This window comes from Pyxicephalus adspersus, chromosome 2 (assembly GCF_032062135.1).
Source record: "Pyxicephalus adspersus chromosome 2, UCB_Pads_2.0, whole genome shotgun sequence".
Lineage (NCBI taxonomy): Eukaryota > Metazoa > Chordata > Amphibia > Anura > Pyxicephalidae > Pyxicephalus > Pyxicephalus adspersus.
The window spans coordinates 51,720,388-51,738,874 of record NC_092859.1 but is presented as its reverse complement, the minus strand read 5'-3'; the positions used below and the strand labels follow the sequence as shown (position 1 = coordinate 51,738,874).

General features: G+C 38.6%; 1 protein-coding gene across 1 annotated transcript in view; it reads left to right on the top strand.

The window, feature by feature from the left end:
- The window catches only part of SLC4A9 (solute carrier family 4 member 9), a 90,769-nt gene that overhangs the window by 27,993 nt on the left and 44,289 nt on the right, over positions 1-18,487 (top strand). Inside the window, exons 9-12 of the mRNA XM_072400772.1 lie at positions 5,359-5,533; positions 10,497-10,630; positions 12,612-12,883; positions 18,346-18,392. Of these exons, the coding sequence (XP_072256873.1) occupies positions 5,359-5,533; positions 10,497-10,630; positions 12,612-12,883; positions 18,346-18,392 (628 nt within the window). The remainder of the gene's footprint in view (positions 1-5,358; positions 5,534-10,496; positions 10,631-12,611; positions 12,884-18,345; positions 18,393-18,487) is intronic.

Sequence of the window (18,487 nt, the reverse complement as noted above, 5' to 3'; positions counted from 1 at the left end):
ACAAAAATTCTTCTATGTGGCTCTTTTTTAGACTCTCTAGATTTTTGATACCTTTACATGTAGATTGTTTTGTAGATGTCTATACCTGTACAAAATTGCTCCATTTTTAAAGATAGGTAACACCAACCTATTGTTATTAAGCTCAATTCTTATGTAGGTTTTGCTTGGTATTGTTGAAGCAGCTACCTGCTCTTGCTTCATGTATCTCCCTATAACCAGTGATGATGTTCACGATAGTGACTGACAATAGGAAGGCAAGGAGAAGCAGGCCAGCTATATTCATTACTACACCCATGGCACAAAAGGGAAGAAAAAAAAAGGTTTTGGCCTCACTATGTACTTGCAGCTTTATGTGCAGGGATAAATCCACAAGGGGTGGATTCATAAATAGGTTATAAGAGTCCAAGTGCAGTGTGTGTATATTAAACAGAATATACATCAAAAGAAGTTAGCATTGTATTTCCTCAGATTAGTTGTACTAATATAGTATTATGTATCTACTACATACTACAGATCATTCTTTTTTCACAGCTGGAACCTTTTACAACTTTTACATTGAATGATGAGATTGTGGTTAAAAAAAAAATGTACACAAACAATAGTGACATTTGGTAGCACAATTTGGTTATTCTATTTTTGTAAATACACCACTGTTGGTATTAAATTAGAAATATTGAAGCACCCCAATATCCGAGAGCACAAATTGGCTGTTTCTGATCAGCAGTGAACACAAACAACTGTAAATGACTGGGCCGAAATAGTTTTTGGATAAAAAAAATATTTGAAAAATAAATATATTAGCTGCTAAAGTTCCCAAACCCAACATCATGCTTATCAGGATGGGAGGCTGATGCAGTACATCACCAACAAGGAAAAAACTGCTACATATTGTTGGTACCGACTCTACTGTTTACAGACACATTAGGGAATCAACAGGTGCCGCCACAATGTAAGCTGGTCAGGATTTGGTTGTATATAGTACGTTAAAAAAGTTATTAGAAGCAATGATCGGAATGGAGGCCACTAAGGCAATAGCGGTGTGAAATGTGCTTGGTAAAGATAAATGCACTTTATATACCTTCTGATCAATGTTACATACTCTGTGGTTGTGAATACGGTGTTTGTCAATACCAGTGATGCAGTTGCTGTAGTGAGTTTTCTGTAGTAATGTGCTGAGTATCTAATTTAGTTCTGATATCACTGATATTATTTTAGGAAAGGTCAAAAAAAATTAGTTCATTCTCTTTTCAATTTTAATATTGGGCAACAAATGCTAAAAGTATTTTTTTTTTTTAAACATTTGAAAATGAAGTTCTTAGCCATGTCAAACGGCTGATTCAAATAGCTGTTGCTAGGTCTTGTTATGATTGCTTGAACTCATCTAGAGACAGTAACTTATCTCTGTTGTAAACTGATTTTTTTATCATACTTTGTAGGGAAGACCTATTCCTTTATTTGGAACTCATTATAAATAGTTGGGATAAACTTTTGCTATTTTTTGATATACCAAAAAAACAAAAAAAAAAGAGAAAAGACTGGGGTTTTGAGTGGCTAAACTTCAAAATGTACTTAGTTTGAATGCTTATATACCATATTTGAGGTAATGCAATATTTATAATGAAAAAAATGTAGGGTTGGCTATCCTATGCAAAAACACAAAGGAGAATGCCAGGTAAACTAAACAAAAGCCACCTGACTAATTCTTATTTGTAGGAATGGCAATTGTCTCAATTGTGACGCGTTTCGCCCCTTGGGGTTCCTCAGAGAACATGTAGAGACTTTTCAATCAACTGTTTAATAAAGGAAAATTCAATGTTTAAGCAATCACATAAAATGTACAGGATTGGAGAATACATAATAATAATATAATATTCATACAGTTGATATATTGACAATTACTCATGCTTAAAGTATATAATGAATAATAATGTTGATAGATAATAATAATAATTTAAAGTGTCCAAAGAAAAATATCATAGGGTACTTGCAGGTTAGTCTAATAAGCAGGTAATACAGACAACCAAAAATAGTTTTCATGGAGAATCATTAATTTGACAAAACACTGTACCAAATTACAAAGCAGAAGGATAGTCAGGGAAAGCCAGGGTCGAGGCAGGCAGCAAGTAAGAAAGGTCGGGTCACACACCAGGGGTCAATTGCCAGGGATCCAGGAGACAGACACTAGTGACACAGGGGCCATTGCAGGCACAGGGAACACAGGGAACACTGGAAGCAACAGGAGGCACAGGTGACTCAGGGATATCTACAGGCAGACAGGAACACTGGAACAGCACAGGGAAGCTGGCAGGGAATCAACAGACTGGACAACGAGGGGTTAATGCATGAGCTGGACAGAGGAAACACTGAATCAAGCACCAGGTGAACAAGAACTAGCTCAACAGAACTCAGCACAATGGAGACACGTTGCACAAACACAACAAAGAGTGCAGTGTGTGAGCTAGTTAAATAGCCAGGGCTGGTCAAGAGGCTATTTTCTGATTTGTCAATGGGTTAGACGGAATTGATAAAGCTTTGAAACAGAGGCACGCTCACGCCCAGAACTGCCTGCATGCGCTGGAGAGAGGCGTCTGCGCTTTAGAGGGGAAAAGGTAAATGGGCAAGGACTCTTGTGGAAATGTCGTAATTGGAAATAAACCCATCACAGAAATGATAATTTTTCTGTTTCGGCATTGAGGGACTATCTTGAAACTTGTCTCTGACAAACAAGTGTACCGCCGTTAGGTTTCTTTTGGCTCGCCATTGTTTAAGAAACACTGGTGATTGTCCTGGAACAAATTTTGGGTTGTGACATATAGGGGTCAATGGTCCTGGTCTTGTAGAGATTTGGTGGTGGCAACATACTGTACATGCCCAAAAACTGATAGTGAACTTCCAATAAAGGGGGTGTTCTTTGAGATTGGGGGGTAGTTGTTTGAGATCTTTCCAAGGTAAATATTGTAGTTCACTGAGTGAAAAAGACTGTTCAACATTAACCCAGTCTTTAGTATTTTTCTGAGCATTCTATTCTATTATTCATGATAGGTGACAAGCCCAATAGTATTTCTGGATGGGGACCTCTATGCCTCCATGTTGTTTGGGTGCTGCTAGAAAAAGAAAGGCTACTCTAGGTGTAAGATTTTAAAAAAATATTCTGTCAGCTGGATGGGAATTGTCTGCAATAGGTATAGTATACATGGGGTTACATTCATTTTCAAAAGTGCTGCTCTCACAAACAATGAAAAAGCAGATTTGTCCCATTTGCAAAGATCTGCTGTGATTCTGTGAATTAAAGGAGCAAAATTTAAGTTATAAAAATAAGTCCAATTTGGGGGACAGTTGATTCCTAAATATTTGATCAAGTTGCTTTTCCATTGAAAAGGATAACATTTTTCAAAATGATCTAGACTTGATAGGAAGGCAAGAATAGATGTTTGCGGGTATGATAGGATTTTATATTCTTTCTCCTTTGTTTTTATTCTGCATCACAATAGTTGCGTAATAGCGTAAATTTGGCAGTGTAAAGGCTCAAGGGCTCCACCTCCTGAAGTCCAAATCACTTCTATTAAAACATCAGGCAAAAGCATGTGCCCAAACCTTATGTGCCAAATTGTGTTGCTTTAATATTTAACCAAGGGAATAGAACCAGGAATTGGAATAGGATTGGACACACCACTACATTCTGCAATTTCCATCTCATGCCTTTGGACTAAATCAGCATTAAGTATCCACCTGGACTCCAACAACCTTTGTCGTTGCCATCCTGAACTGCCTTTTTACCAAGCCACCTCTCTGACTGATTCATCCTATCTCACACCTGGAACTCAAGAAGCTGACAAACCTCACAACTAGTGTTGGTCGAATAGCTCACTATTCGATTCGGCAGCTATTCGCTCGAATAAAGCAAAAAAATTTGGGTGCTCGAATGTCAAAGTCGAACACCATTAAAGTCAATGGGAGGAAAAATTCTGTTTTTTTTCAGCACTGTGTAGAGCTTCTGTGTAGAGCTTAATGTACAGCGCTGCGTAATATGTTAGCACTATACAAATCCTGTTTACTAACAATAATATTACAACTAAAATTTAAACAGTTTTGGCTTTAGTGTGGACTCTAATTTCATCATTTATTATCACCCACCCAGAATAATTATGCAAAAAGTCTGTTTACTTTGTTTTACTGACCCACATAATAATGGTACCAGCAAAATAGCATGAAATGGTATGGGATAGAAAACAGGGTGTTGTAACAACACTGGACATGTTTTTATACAAAAAAAAGAAATCAGGAATGATGAGTGCATACATATTTATCTCCTTTGTTATAATATCCCCATATATGATCTGACTAAACCAAATAATATTGACATTCAGAGTCGATTAGGGTCCACCTGTATGCAATTTAAGTGTCACATGATCTATCATGTGACATACAGCAAATAGGCCTGTTGTGAAAGCTCCCACATTGTTAGGTAAGCAACATGAAAGCTGATGAGTACTGCAGAGACAAAGAAGTGTAGATCAGTGATGGGTTTTAATAAAATGTTCTAAAACATGAATATCTCAGAAAGCACCATTAACACTAACATGAAAAAATGGAAAGCATATGGCATCACTGCAAACCTGGCAAGAGAAGCCGATCCACCAAAACTCATGCACTGAGCAAGGAGGGTATTAATCAGAGATGCAACAAAGAAATGGAGAAAAATCAGTATCTTTCTGAAAAAAGAGTTTACCTATTATTAAACATTAATTTTTCGTTTGGAAAGGAGTAAAATTTTTATACTGACTTGGAGACAGTGAAATCTTTGTTGTTCTGTAAAAGATTTTACTGCTTCAGAGAAATAGTTTGGTTTAGAATCAGATATCAGTGATTAAATATGTTTAATAACACATTATTATTTTTTAATAATATTTTTTACACAGTTTTTTTTCACAGAAGAGGTATATGTATTTTTGAAACTGTAGTGGTGTGTTAAAATTGATGGATTTCTACAAGAATTTTGTTTACTGGCAAACACTACTGCCTAGTTTAAAAGTTTGCAAGCCATTCTGTTGATACGCACACTTCAGTAGAATGACAGTATTGCTTCTAGTTTTAGCATTACTTCTTATCATAAATCAATTTTTTTGCCTCCTGGGTAAGCTGTTCATTGACAGAGGTGATAAGGCTGATCACAACATATCATCTGTGGGGTGTAGAGGTTTTGTGCTGATCACAAGATAGGTTGTGGAAAATTACTGATCTTCTACAAATAAATCAGTAAGCATAAAATGTATGTTTTTTAGCTGTTTTATTGGAGTTTCATTTTACAAAATGCACTAATACATTTATTTACTTTTTTATTTTTATTTTTTGTTAAAGACCTTTTAGCGGGCTAATAAAGGATGTGCGAAGGAAAGTCCCATGGTATTGGAGTGATTTTTATGATTCCCTAAACATACAATGTCTTTCTGCAATTTTGTTTATCTATCTGGCAACTGTAACAAATGCCATTACCTTTGGTGGCATGTTAGGAGATGCTACTGATAATATGCAGGTATGTACATACGGTTTCTATTGTAATATAGTTTAAATATAAAGTATGTGTAAACCCCACTCATAATAGTAATTACCAACCAATTTCTGCAAGCTAAAATCTCTACTTGCAAAGATTAATAGTGGGCTCTTTATTACTAACACGCACTGTATACGTGTACTGTATGCTTTAGGACACTTAACAACATTGGAGCTGTATGTTGATGTAACACAGAGTTTTGAAAAGAAGACGCAGCAAAAGGAGGCAATCAGTTGTGCTGTAATACTGAGGTGCTAATGAAAAACATGATGACATAAGGAGGGAGCGAACTAATATAAGTTCATATATGTCTAGTTCTTCTCATTTTACTGTCTAGGTCAAAGGTGTCAAACTCTGGCCCGTGGGCCAAATCTGGCCCTCAAGGTCCTTTTTTTTGGCCCCCCCAAAGAATTCCAAAAATAAACTACATCTGGCCCGCTCGCCCGCACACCCGCATTACCACCTCACATCATCATTTTCAATACATACAATACATAGACATTATTCTTGTACACCCATCATGTGACACAAAGCTTGGCAATGATCACATGGTGCCTGGCTACCAGGGGCATTGTGTTTGTTTCAATCCATTAGAGACTGCATAGTGTATTATTTGTCAGACAAACCTGTGATGTGAGAGGATGAAGAACACACAGCCTGCATAAATAAATAGAAATGAGTCTTTTCAACCCTAAAGTGTGTGTGGAGGGGTTTGGTTTTGTTAGTTATGGATGAAGTAGTAAACTTTTTTCAATAATTTTTGAGTTTGGCCCCCAACTTTGTCTAAGTTTTTAATTTCAGCCCTCTGTGTGTTTGAGTTTGACACCTCTGGTCTAGGTGAAGGGCAAGACCTCTAAATGTTACCTAACTGCAGCAAAAAAAATTAGAATCCCCTGTGTCCCGCCAGACAGGGATATGTTGAGTGGAAAAGCTTTATACTGTAAATATTAAAGCTAAATGGAAGGAGATACAAAGTTATGGTAGGTAAAACAGCTCTAATATATATATATATTACAATTGTGTATTCTGTGGTTTGCATAGAGTTTAGATCTAAATATAGAAGAATAAACATCTTATTTTTTGAAATACAAAGATTTTATTATGAAAATAGAGAAAGTACTGAAGACAGACATAATCAGACTACCATTTTTTTAGAAGGATGTTAACAATGGCAACATTAACAATCGCAACCAATTAACATTAACAATCGCAACTAAGGTAGTTACTGTTAGTGCAGTAAGAAATAAAGTTGTTTTACTTTTTACAAGAAAGGTGTCAGGGGTCAGTAACAGCAGCTTACTTACACTGTGCAGCAGGTTTTTCTTTCCTCTTTCCACAAACCTACTGACTCCATACTAGAGTGAAACCCAAAATAATGTATTTGGAGAGCTTAGTCTGTTGTTTTGACATAGCAACAAATAAAGTATACAAGCTTCACAAAGTTTGTTTTTTTTAAAAAAGCAAAACTCCGTTTAAACAGTTTGAAATGGTAGCTACTTTTGTGTTAAGAAATGATAAGATATTTAGTAAATTAATTACCACAACCTATAAAAGTGACATGTTTCACAGAAACATATGCTTCATCCGACTTTTTCTTTACATCATCCACTAATAGACAAATGAACTGTAGAAATTTATATAAATAGAAATGTAGAAATTACATCCCCTGTTATCATTTTTCTATGGAATCTTAGTTTTGTATAATCAGTTTTAGAGTAGAAAGAGTGTTCAGAAGCTGCTGTAGTGCTATTTTTTTTTTTTAAATATGAATATGCTTAAGCAAGAAGTGCTGATTCAGGGTGTGGTAAGCTATATTTTACATCCCCCAGTGGAATAAAGCATATTGTTCAAACAAAATACTACTGCTGGTAGTGAATCTCTGCCTGGTAAGCCATTTCCAGGTATGACCACCTAATACTTCCTAAAACCCTCCTGATTTACAAACAGCCAGGGTATTTTGTAATAATATTTTGTTATAAAATGCTATACTTCAAGATTTACTTCTAGATCTGCTTGTTTTAGGGGTAAGTCCTGATGCCAGAAACATTTTGGTGAATAGCATTTTCAGAATTAGGATTTCAGTCTACATTTATCAGGAACATTATTCACGATTGACAGTCTACATATTTCTTTTTAGTGTTGGGTCCATTACTGTAGCATAGAGATGAGCAATAAGTACATATAATGCACATGTGGTAGATATAATTTATTTTTTGTAAATGTTTGTAGGAGAGAAAAAAACATGTTTGTGTATATTGTTAGCATTACATTAAAAGGTATCTAAAAACTGGGAACCTGCAGCTACCTATGTAGCCTGCTGGTGGCACTGGTTTAGTACACTTTACATGTGCTTCCACTGACAACCTGCAGGGGAACTTGCAGGAAATTCCTCTCTTTTTTTTTTTTTTAATCTAGCACCATGCCTAATCAGTACACCCCGGATTACCACTTCATGGGCTTCCCATACAATTAGGGGGTCACTACCCGGCACATCATTAATCAGAAAATAATCCTTCAATTCCCTAAATACATCTGCTTTTAGTGCTTCATCCTTTAAAAAAGGATTCATTCAGGTGCCAATTCCAATATCTCAGCCTCATATATCACAGCGATATTATAAACTTTACACACACCCGTCTCTGAACTCCTCTAACTTTAAGTCCACTTATCTAAGAACCTACTTTGCCCCACCTGTGGCATATAAATAGTAGCTAGAGTTACCTTGCTAATTCTCCTTTGAGAAACAACACTCTTCCTTCTATATCCTTATATATATCCAGACAATACCAGGTCACTTTACTTGAGAAAAGAATGCTAACTCCCATTGATTTAGAATCATTAGAACAACTATGACACCCCAATGGGAAATATTTACTATGCATTATTGGTATCTTCTCCTTAGAAAAATGAGTTTACTGTAAGAAGGTAACCCGAGTTCCCTGATGATATAACTCATATAAAATTTAGGAGTGTTTTTCTGGGATATTTAATCCCTTAACATTCCATGTTATAAAACAAAGGGACATGAAATTGTATCCTCACATCCACTCAACCATTCTAAGGGAACAAACCACACATCAGGAGAGAAAAAACAAGGTGAAGACAAGACATAGACAAAACATAATTTAAAATAGGCCAATGTCCTATTAGACACCCCCATTGGTGTCCCATATCCCCACAAGGGAGGTGGGAAGGTCATTCTTAAACAGAAAAAAAGAGAAATAAATGATCTCCTACTTCATAAACCTAGCGTTTTTAAACCTTTGAGTCGTTCATTTCCTGCTTCTTCCCATATTCTTCAAAGAAAATACTGGTTCACTCCACATGTTTCCTTTGGCCTACTTGCTCTCAACCAAAAACCGGTGCTGCTTGAAAATTTAAAAAAAAGGCCAATCTGGAAGCTCAATTTTGGAAAGATCAAATGTTGCCAGGAAGCGTGGAAGATCTTTTAAATATCTCAGACTTGTGTAAGTCCCTTCCCAACTGGCCTGTAGCTGAAATAGAAATCCCCACTTGTATTTTATGCTGTTATAGCGAAGTAGTAATAAAAGAGGTTTCAAGTCCTGCCTAAGCTCTAAGGTATACTTGGACAAATCATGCAGTAATAAATGTGAAGCTTTATCAAAAATAACAACTTCTCATGTATGAGCCTTTTTCATAATTTCTTTTTTGATGAAATGAGTGTAAAAAACAGTTAACATCCCTAGGATGAGCTGGATCTTTACTTTTGAGGCCCAAAGTCCTATGGACACGATACAATTTATCTGTGAGTTCTCTAGGCCTTTTCAACACCTTGTTAAATAAAGCTGATATATACTTCCAACTCACTGGCATTAACTGATTCAGGAACTCCACTGACACAAATTTTATTGCGTCACCATCTATTTTATAAATCATCATGATGATACAATACCCGTTGAATTAATTCAGCATGCATATTTACACTAGAGGAATTCTGATTCACCTGAATCCTCAATTCCTCCAATGCTTTCTCTTTCTTATTTCTTCAAAGCAAACACATATCTTGCTGCAGGGTAGTTATCGCTGATGCTATTAACCCCTCAATTCTCAGCATGAAATCTAGAATGGGGTTGATCCTCGATGCTTAAATTTGATTGAATGCTTCGATGCTTAAATGATTAAAGATCTTTTTCTTTGAAAGCCATCTGAACCATTTGTAATGATTCCATTGGTGTTTTGTCAAGGAGAAAACACAATTTTAATCAAGTTCTGCTTATAAAAACAATCACTGCCTGAGGATTGAGATTGTTTCACAGAGGTGTCCGCCTGGCTACTGACTGGTGAGGGATGAGGGAAGCACTGACCTTAATCAAACCCCCTCCACTTGCGGTCCAGCCACACGGAGAACAGTCTTGTTTCTTTTGGGTCCCCCCTCTTATATCATCTCCATTTACTCTCTGCAGGTCACAATTTCCCCTTTCTGGGTGCCTCTACATTTTCTCTTCTCTTGCTATTTGCTTCATAAAGAGCAAAAAGTAGATGGGAGGCACCCCTGATGGAAAATGGGGGAGAGGTAGGTGTGTTTATTTTAAAACAAAAACAAGATCAGGCAGGTAGAGTTCTAATCACATGTCCCTTCTGCAACATAGGACCTGCCTTATCCAATTTTTAAAACAAATAGCATTTAGTTCCACTTTAAAACATATTGTCTGGTTGGAGTTCTGATTCTCTGCATTTATTACCTTCTTAATTTCTGACCTTGAATGAATAGGCTTAGGTTTTTAAAAATTGTATGATTGTTTCAGTTGTGTAAATATAACTACTAAAACAAAAAGAGTCAGTAATGGACGCTTACATAATCTTTCAGCGGTATGGCTGATATACCCTTCCATCAAATGTTTTAAGTGCATTCCGTGGCAAATGTAAAAACAAATATGATTATTAATGACATATTTAACAATATTGTTTTTTCTTTTATTTTCAGGGAGTACTTGAAAATTTTATTGGCACAGCAATATGTGGAGGAATGTTTTGTCTATTTGCCGGGCAGCCTTTAACTATTCTAAGCAGCACAGGACCGGTCCTTGTATTTGAAAGGCTTCTGTATAATTTTAGCAAGTAAGTGTTATTGCAAAAAAAAATCTAGAAATCATATTGTGTATATATCAGTTTACCAGTCAGTATCAAGTACCATTTACAGTAATGTGACTTCCAACCAATCTTACTTGGTGAAGAATCTTTCAGGAGCATGTATTTTTAATAGTAGTGTCACGTTTACTGCTTTCAAATATACCCCATAACCTTCTTTCCCGATGAACGGACGGACCGTACCCAATCACCGGGCGGCTGAATGAGGTAATTACATAGTGAACCTTGGCCACATATTTTACCCACCGTTTTTTATTACAAACCGATGCATCCTGTTATGGTTTAGGTGCAGTACTAAGCCAGGTGGATCATATGGGAGATGAGCATCCAATCTTGTATCTTAGTAGGAAATTGCTTCCCAGGAAGGTGGTATATTGAAAAGAAGTGCCTTGTGATTCTGTGGGCCCTGCAGAAGCTGCAGCCATACCCGTCATGGCTGGAGCTTCACAATCATCACTGATCACAACCCACTCAGTTGGCTGAACCGTACTGCGGGAAACAATGGAAAGTTGCTTTGTGGGAGCCTGATTTTTCAGTTGTATGACTTCATAATCCAACACAGAAAGGGCGTCACTCATGGTAATGTGGATGGCCTATCTTGCCAGTGGAGGACAGTTGCGCTGGGAAGGATCGAGTGATCCCTCCCATGCTCTCTCTTATGTAGGGGCGGTGTGATATTTGGGGATAATATTAATTCCTGATCTCCCCTTTAAATATAAAATTGTCTCTTTTTAAAATGTCTTTGTTTGAAATAAAACAAGTTTTATAATTTTCCTCTTATAAGATATTTCTTGATCTGACAACCAGCATCCTTCCACACCCTCTAGTTTACAACACCCATTGTAAAAGTTGAAGTTTTGTATCTCCAGGTGTCATAAAACTCAGATAATGCTAGTAGAGTGGCCCCTGATTGACCACTGAACTGTATTCAGAAACCCATTTATTAATAATCTTTATATTTTCACTATACCATTCTGTATAAAGTATTAGTTGGCTGATTTGTAGCTGGATCGTTAGGGTGAGCATTTTGAGACCAAGAACTAGTCTCCTAGGCCTCAGGAAAGCCTGAAAACCATATTTAGCCTATTCTGCTGTCATTGGATGGTCCTATTAGTCCCACCTCTGTGGTTGGCATAGAAAAAGCCATATAAGCCTAGCAGAGAGATCTCTCACTGATACCATCTTGTTGCTAAGGACATTGACACATTGAGCACTGCAGAGCCCAGTGACTCTCGCTAATAACTTGGACTTTACACAGCAACCGAGACCAAGGCAAACCAACTCTACCTAAGTATAATTTCACAGTCTTTATTTTCCTGTATTTGTTTATGCACTGTTTTTGTATGTTTTTACTTTTTAAACACTATAAAAAGTGTAGGATGAATCTCTTAGTGCTCTAAGTAGAAATAATGTAACTTGCTAACCTGAAAACGCTACTATAAGCATTGTGATTTCTGAAACATGCCTATGTGGAGTGGCAGCGGGTGACACAGACAGTATTAACTGTGGTTGTCAAGGGTAACAATGCTTGCTTCCGTCTAAGCAGTGGTCTGGTGGCAGTCTACCTGTCGTAGTGTGTTGGGCAAAGGGTTAACAGAGTGGTTAACCTTGCCCCTGTGACAGCCCTTCTCATTTTTTTTAAGTATTGAATAAAAAGTACCTACTAAGAAAGAATGTGTGCTTGATATTTGAAAAAGTCCTTGTCTCTGGTGCTGGGGTTTGACAGGGCAGAACAGTTGGAGACAAGTGCAATTATTACTGTTGTGTAATTTGTTGGAGCATTGTTCCAGAACAAAGGTAAGATTTAAGTATAAACAGAAATTATCTTTCTAATAGCTCCTTGGGGGAAAAAAATAAGTTATACTCAAATATATAAAGTTTTTTTTTTTTTTATAACTAAGACAGGTAATGTTTTATATGCATGCTAATCACTGACTTATCTTTTTTTCAGGGACTATAATTTTGAATATTTGGAATTTAGACTTTGGATTGGACTTTGGATAGCATTCTACTGCCTTGTATTAGTGGCCACTAATTCTGCTTACTTGGTGCAGTATTTCACACGGTTTACAGAAGAGAGCTTTTGTGCACTGATAAGCTGCATTTTCATTTATGATGCTATGAAGAAGATGCTGAACTTGGCTGATCAATTTCCTATTAACTGGAAATACAACACAAAATTTGTAACCGAGTACAGCTGTAAATGCATCCTAAATGGCACAGGTAAACAAAATTGCCTAAATATTGTTTGTTTTGAGGTCCATCATAATGATTGCTATTTAGTCCTGTTCTAGGAAACCTTATTTGAATATTATGAGACACCTGAATTTTCAATAATTGCATTGAAATGGATCTTAGGTTCTTCATAAGCATACCCATGAATGAGGGGAGCTCTTCCCCTGAGAAACTTTTTTTTTGCTTTAAAGTGAACCTGATCTAAGGTATATTTGTATACCATTAAAATGTAGGTATGTCTCTTTTCCTACAAAAAGATATTTCTCTGCCTGCTAGAAATTTCCTAGATGTACACAAACAGTTGGCCTGCACAACTCTGTATACTTTGCTGGCATCTTGCAGATGCAAAGAGTAATTACTGGGAGAAAGTAACTACTATACAAGACTTCAGACCTAGAGGACAACTGGAAAGAATTGCAATGATTTGCAATGATGGGGGAGAAGCAAAAAAGGGGACAGACAGATATTGCTAGTAGGGGAAACGGGGGCAGTAAATCTGCCATAATGTGCAGATATCCTGTGCATATGTATACATTATGGCAAGAGATGCTGGGAGCACAAATAGTAAAATTCTGTTTTAATCCCATTTTACTTTTTCAAAATTATTGCTTTTGTGATTACTATACAATATTTATATAGCACCAACATATTAAGCAGCGCTGTACAAAGGCCATGGTCATGTCACTAGCTGTGCCTCAAAGGGGCTCACAATCTAATGTCCCTACCACAGTTATATGTCTTTATTATAGTCCAATGTGAGTTTTGGGGAGTAGCCAATTAACCTAACTGCATGTTTTTGGAATGTGGGAGGAAACCCATCCAAACAGGGGATAACCTGCAAACTCCATGCAGATAGTGTCCTGGATGGGATTTGAACCTGGGAGAGTGCCAGAGTGCTAACCACTGAGCCACCATGCTAGATTTACAGTGAAACACCCTTGCACTCCACCACATATGCATAAAATCTGTGCAATGTATTGCACTGAAAAAAATGTACATGATCTATATCTAGCTGTGACGATATGGTACGAATTGTGTTTTGGCTGACTTGCTACATATTATCAGACCCTATCAGGACATATTTCTGGCTGTAATAAAAACAGTAATGTTTGTGTCCCCATGGGCATGTTTCTGATTATGTTCATATGTACTGTGTTTCTGCAGATATGTTTTCCTAGAATGTATCTGTTGACAGGTTTCTGGTTTAGTCAGTACGGTCATGATTGTGTTGTGGAAATGTTCCATGGTGTGCCAGTATAGAACTAACTGCTTGTCTGGAGGAATGTTTCTTGTGTGTTGCTTCAGTTCTTGTTGTGTCAGTATATTAAGGCCAGGAGCTGGCCAGTGAAAGGAGTGAAGGGCCAACATGACTAGGTGCTAGGGGGGCAAGGGGTTAAGCAGGAAAAGGGAAAGGTCAGGTGGTTAGGAAAACGGTGAGGGATTGGAGAGGTCAAATAGAGGGATGGAGCAAGAGAATGGTTAAATGGAGGTCACACAGGAAGTGGGGAGGTCAGTCTGAGGTAGAAAAAGAAATTAACCATGTCATCTGTAAATCAACTCCAAGATTGGCTGGGGGAGGAAGCGCAGGTGCAGGGTGAGGTATGGCTCCAGCAGCAGTGTGCAGTGATTGTGCCAAGGGCGGTGTCTGTGCATCTGTGGCCTTGGAGGGCATCCTCTCTGGAGCATAAACCTGGCTCCCCCCTCCTATTGCTCAGCGCAACTTAGGGAGTTTTTCCAGGGACCTTCCGGGCTTCCCCAGCAGGGGTTAGCCTGCTGCAGTGGGGTCGCATCCAGAGAGGAATCTCCCCCCCATTGGTTGATTTCCCGAGTGCAGGGACAACATGCAGTGTTGGGGTGCAGGGGGTAGTAGGAAAATCTTAGCACACAGAGAGCAACTGGTATAGGATTATTTGCAGAGGGTGTTGCCAGGGGCAATGGCAGGAGTTACCCCAGTGACATTTTAGGCACAGGTGTAATGGAAGACTGTGGGTTCAGTTAAATCTGCTGGGGTAGAAAGCAGCATTGGGGGAGCTCTTTGGGGCGTGACTGATGTGGGACAGGTGATCAGCAGGACAATGTGGGTTCCAGCGGGCGATTAGTGGGGTGAGCAGAGAAGCATACTGGGTACTTGGTTTCTGGGGCTCTAGACAGGAGTCAGAGAGCCTAGGTGAAACAGTTAAAGGGGAGGTATAAGCGTGCTTTGAGGGCCTATTGAGAGGGGCAGGAGGTATGGGAGCAGCTTTAGAGGGGGGGATATATATTTTCTCTGCCCCACTTGCAGTGTTTTAATATTGACAGGACAAAAAAGGGACATGGTAAGAAAGGGGAAGAGCAGCAGCAGTTGGCCAGGGTCAAACTGTGAACTTTTGCCAATAGGATTCAGGCTTTTACAGTCATGGAGGGTGTGATTGGGGAGATGACCCCAGAGCACTGCTCATCCCTGTTTTGCTATCTGGACGCCATACATGAAGCTTACAGGTCTATGGGGGGGCTTGCTTGGCTGTGCTATGAAGAGCAATTCAATCAGCACAAGGTGGCCATTCAGGTAATTCAGTGGAAAAACAATGATATTAGTCTTTTGATGCATCTGATGACCCCAGTGGGGATAGAGGGGTCACCTTTTCATGGGGTGTTCGGTAGGAATACTATCTCAGGTTCATCAGTTATGCGCACAAAAGGGGTCTTGTAGGTTTGGGAACACTTGACGTTAAAACACAAAAATTTGGGTGTGGGTGGTTCACAAGATTGGGGGATGCTTCCCTTAGGCAAGAAATAGGATTGATCACATCCCTGAAAAAAGGGAGGAAGCTGGTGAGGCTCGCAAGGATGCAGCCTTTTCTAAGTAAGTATGCTCCCAGGGAGGCAGCTCAGTTATTGAAACAGGACTTTTAGGAGGGGTTTAGCACCCCTTGTTTGTTGCTGAAACCTCCACCTTGACAAATAAATGGATGAAAGAACTTGCATTGCTGGTCCTTGTGGTATTCCCATATGGGTTGGTCCCAAAAAAGGAGAAAGGGATCTTCCTCCTAATTCATCATCTGTCCTTCCCTCTGGGTGGGTTAGTGAATGCAGCGATAGACCCTGAATCGTGTTCAGTATCATACAGCTCTTTTGATGTGGCCCTAAGGGGGTGTAGCGTTTTGGCTGTGGATCGTTCCTGGTGAAGGCACATATCGAATCAGCCCTTCATCTCTTGCCAGTGCCAGTACACCCAGCTATGAATGGCAAAGTTCCATTTTTGTTGACCGGTGTTTGCCCATAGGTGTTCAATCCCATGCTCCTATTTTAGGGTGTTTAGTTCCTTTTTAGAATAGGTGATTAAGGAGATGTTGGGGCTTGACGCAGTCATCCATTACTTGGACAATTTTCTTTGCATCAGTCCAGAGTCCAGGGGCTGTGTGACCTGGTTGGGAAATTTGCAATATGTGGTGGACTGTTTCGGTGTCCTGTTGGTGCAGGATAAAACTGAAGCTCCTACTATGGTGTTGTCGTGGTGCCTATGGTGTATGGTGCCTATTCCAGGAAAAATGTGCAGAGGCGGAAAGCAGGTGTGCTGGTGAAACTAGTGTTGCTGGAAATTTTCCCCACTATGGTAACAGTGGAGCTGTGGGATGATTTAATGGTAGTTCAGGCAGCTAACCGCTTTTTCGCCTCCTTGCTGCCTGCCACTCATTTGATGCTGCATTTATTGTTCCGTTGTGTGCAATTAAATGTTATTGTATATGCGGTTCATATTCCTGGGGTGGCTAAAGTGGCATTTTCTTTGGTTAGCCCTAGGTGGGATCGGGGGGGGGGGGGGTTACTACTGAGGGATGTTGTGTTATGGATTGATGCTCGGGTGATTTTGTGGATTCAGAGGTCCAAAACCGGCTAGCTGGGCAGAGGTTTCATTTGGAAGGATGTCCCAGGGTAGAGGGGCCTTTGTTGGTACATCAGCACAGTCACTCCTTTCCTACTATCAGTTTCTGACAGTCTTTAGGAAGTGTTTATTTGGCAGCAGGTATCCCCCCGGTAGGCTATTTGTTGCATTCCTTGTGCATTTGGGGTGGCAACGAAGGCAACTGGCGAACCTCCTGTCTACCTGAGTTAGGTATTGTTTCTTTGTGAACATGTTTTTAGCTATATTAATAAAGTACTGATTGTTGCTCTGAGAATGTTTTCTGCTGTATCAAAAAAAGTACTGTATTTGCAGACATGTTTTATTTTTGTCAGATTGCTAATTATTGTTTAATCTGTTTCTTTTTCTGCAAATATGGTCTGTTTCTTTGCAGACATGTTTGTGTTTGTTTTAGTTTACAGTACTGATGATTGCGTCTTTGCTGACATATTTCCAATCGTCAATATAGTACTGATAATTTATTGGGGACGTGTATCTGGTGTTTTAGTACAGTACTGATTGGGACTCTGAAAACATGGTTTTAGTTGTGTCAGTGTGGTACTGATGGTGTCTCTGGAAAAAACATGTGCCGGTAAAGTCACAATTTGCATCTACAGGCATGTTTTTATCAATTTTCTAAGGGGTTATAATTGCCTTTTTACAGACGAATTTGCTCAGAATGGCACCAGTTGCTTTTCTACCAACATGTTTTTTGTTTTTTTTGGTACAAGATCCTGTGTCTTTAGATGTGTACTAGATATATATGATTAATATTATACACTTATCTGGTTTTGATTACAATTGTGTATGACCATGATCTTTCTATTGTCATAATACTGGAAGTCTTGATGCTGTATGCTGTGAATGTTGGGGAAAGGAAGGTTGTCATAATGCTGATTGACAAAAGCAATGCCAGGGTAGACACCTAGGATGACAATACTAGTCCCCTATATTTTGCATGAGTTAGAGTTCTCGCTCCAGGAAAGAACATGTAAATGGCACAAGCTAAAAAATTAGGGAAAAAAAGACAAAAATGAAAATAATGTATTACAGCAACCACCACTTAAGCTATGTACACACGTCAAATTTTTCTTGCCTGATAATCAGCTCAAGGCGGATATTGGGCGAGAATCTGGTGTGTGTACAGCCCGCGTTGTTCATCGTGGATCCGCCAGGACAAGCAATCCTAATGCATGGGAAGGGGGAGAGCACACAGCAGGGTGCCGCTCCGCCATTCTCCCCCTCCTTTCTCCATAGATCAGAACGGTGCTGTATGTACAGCACTCGTTCATGCATTGTGCGGTTCTTATCGTTGGAAAGGATCATAAAAGATCCTTTCCAACAACAAGAATTTCATGTGTGTACATAGCTTAAGAACTTGTAAGTGGCAATATTTCACATATTCTTTAAAAGAAAAACTATGTATGTACACACATGTCTTCAAATATTAGTCTTTATTATGTTGCATGGTAATTATCAATAGCCTTTGTTTCTAAAAAATCATTCAGGACTAGGTATTAGTATTATAATATAAATAGGCTTTTTAAATTAATTTATTCTTGTTTTTTGACAGGAAATCACTCATTATGGAATGTAACATCCTTTGATTTTTATCCCAAGGTATGTTGTTTTTTTTTTGTTTTCTTTAACAAATAATGTTACACTAGTATTTTTGCAATATATAGGGGGTCTATTTATAAAGCAGTGAATCTCAT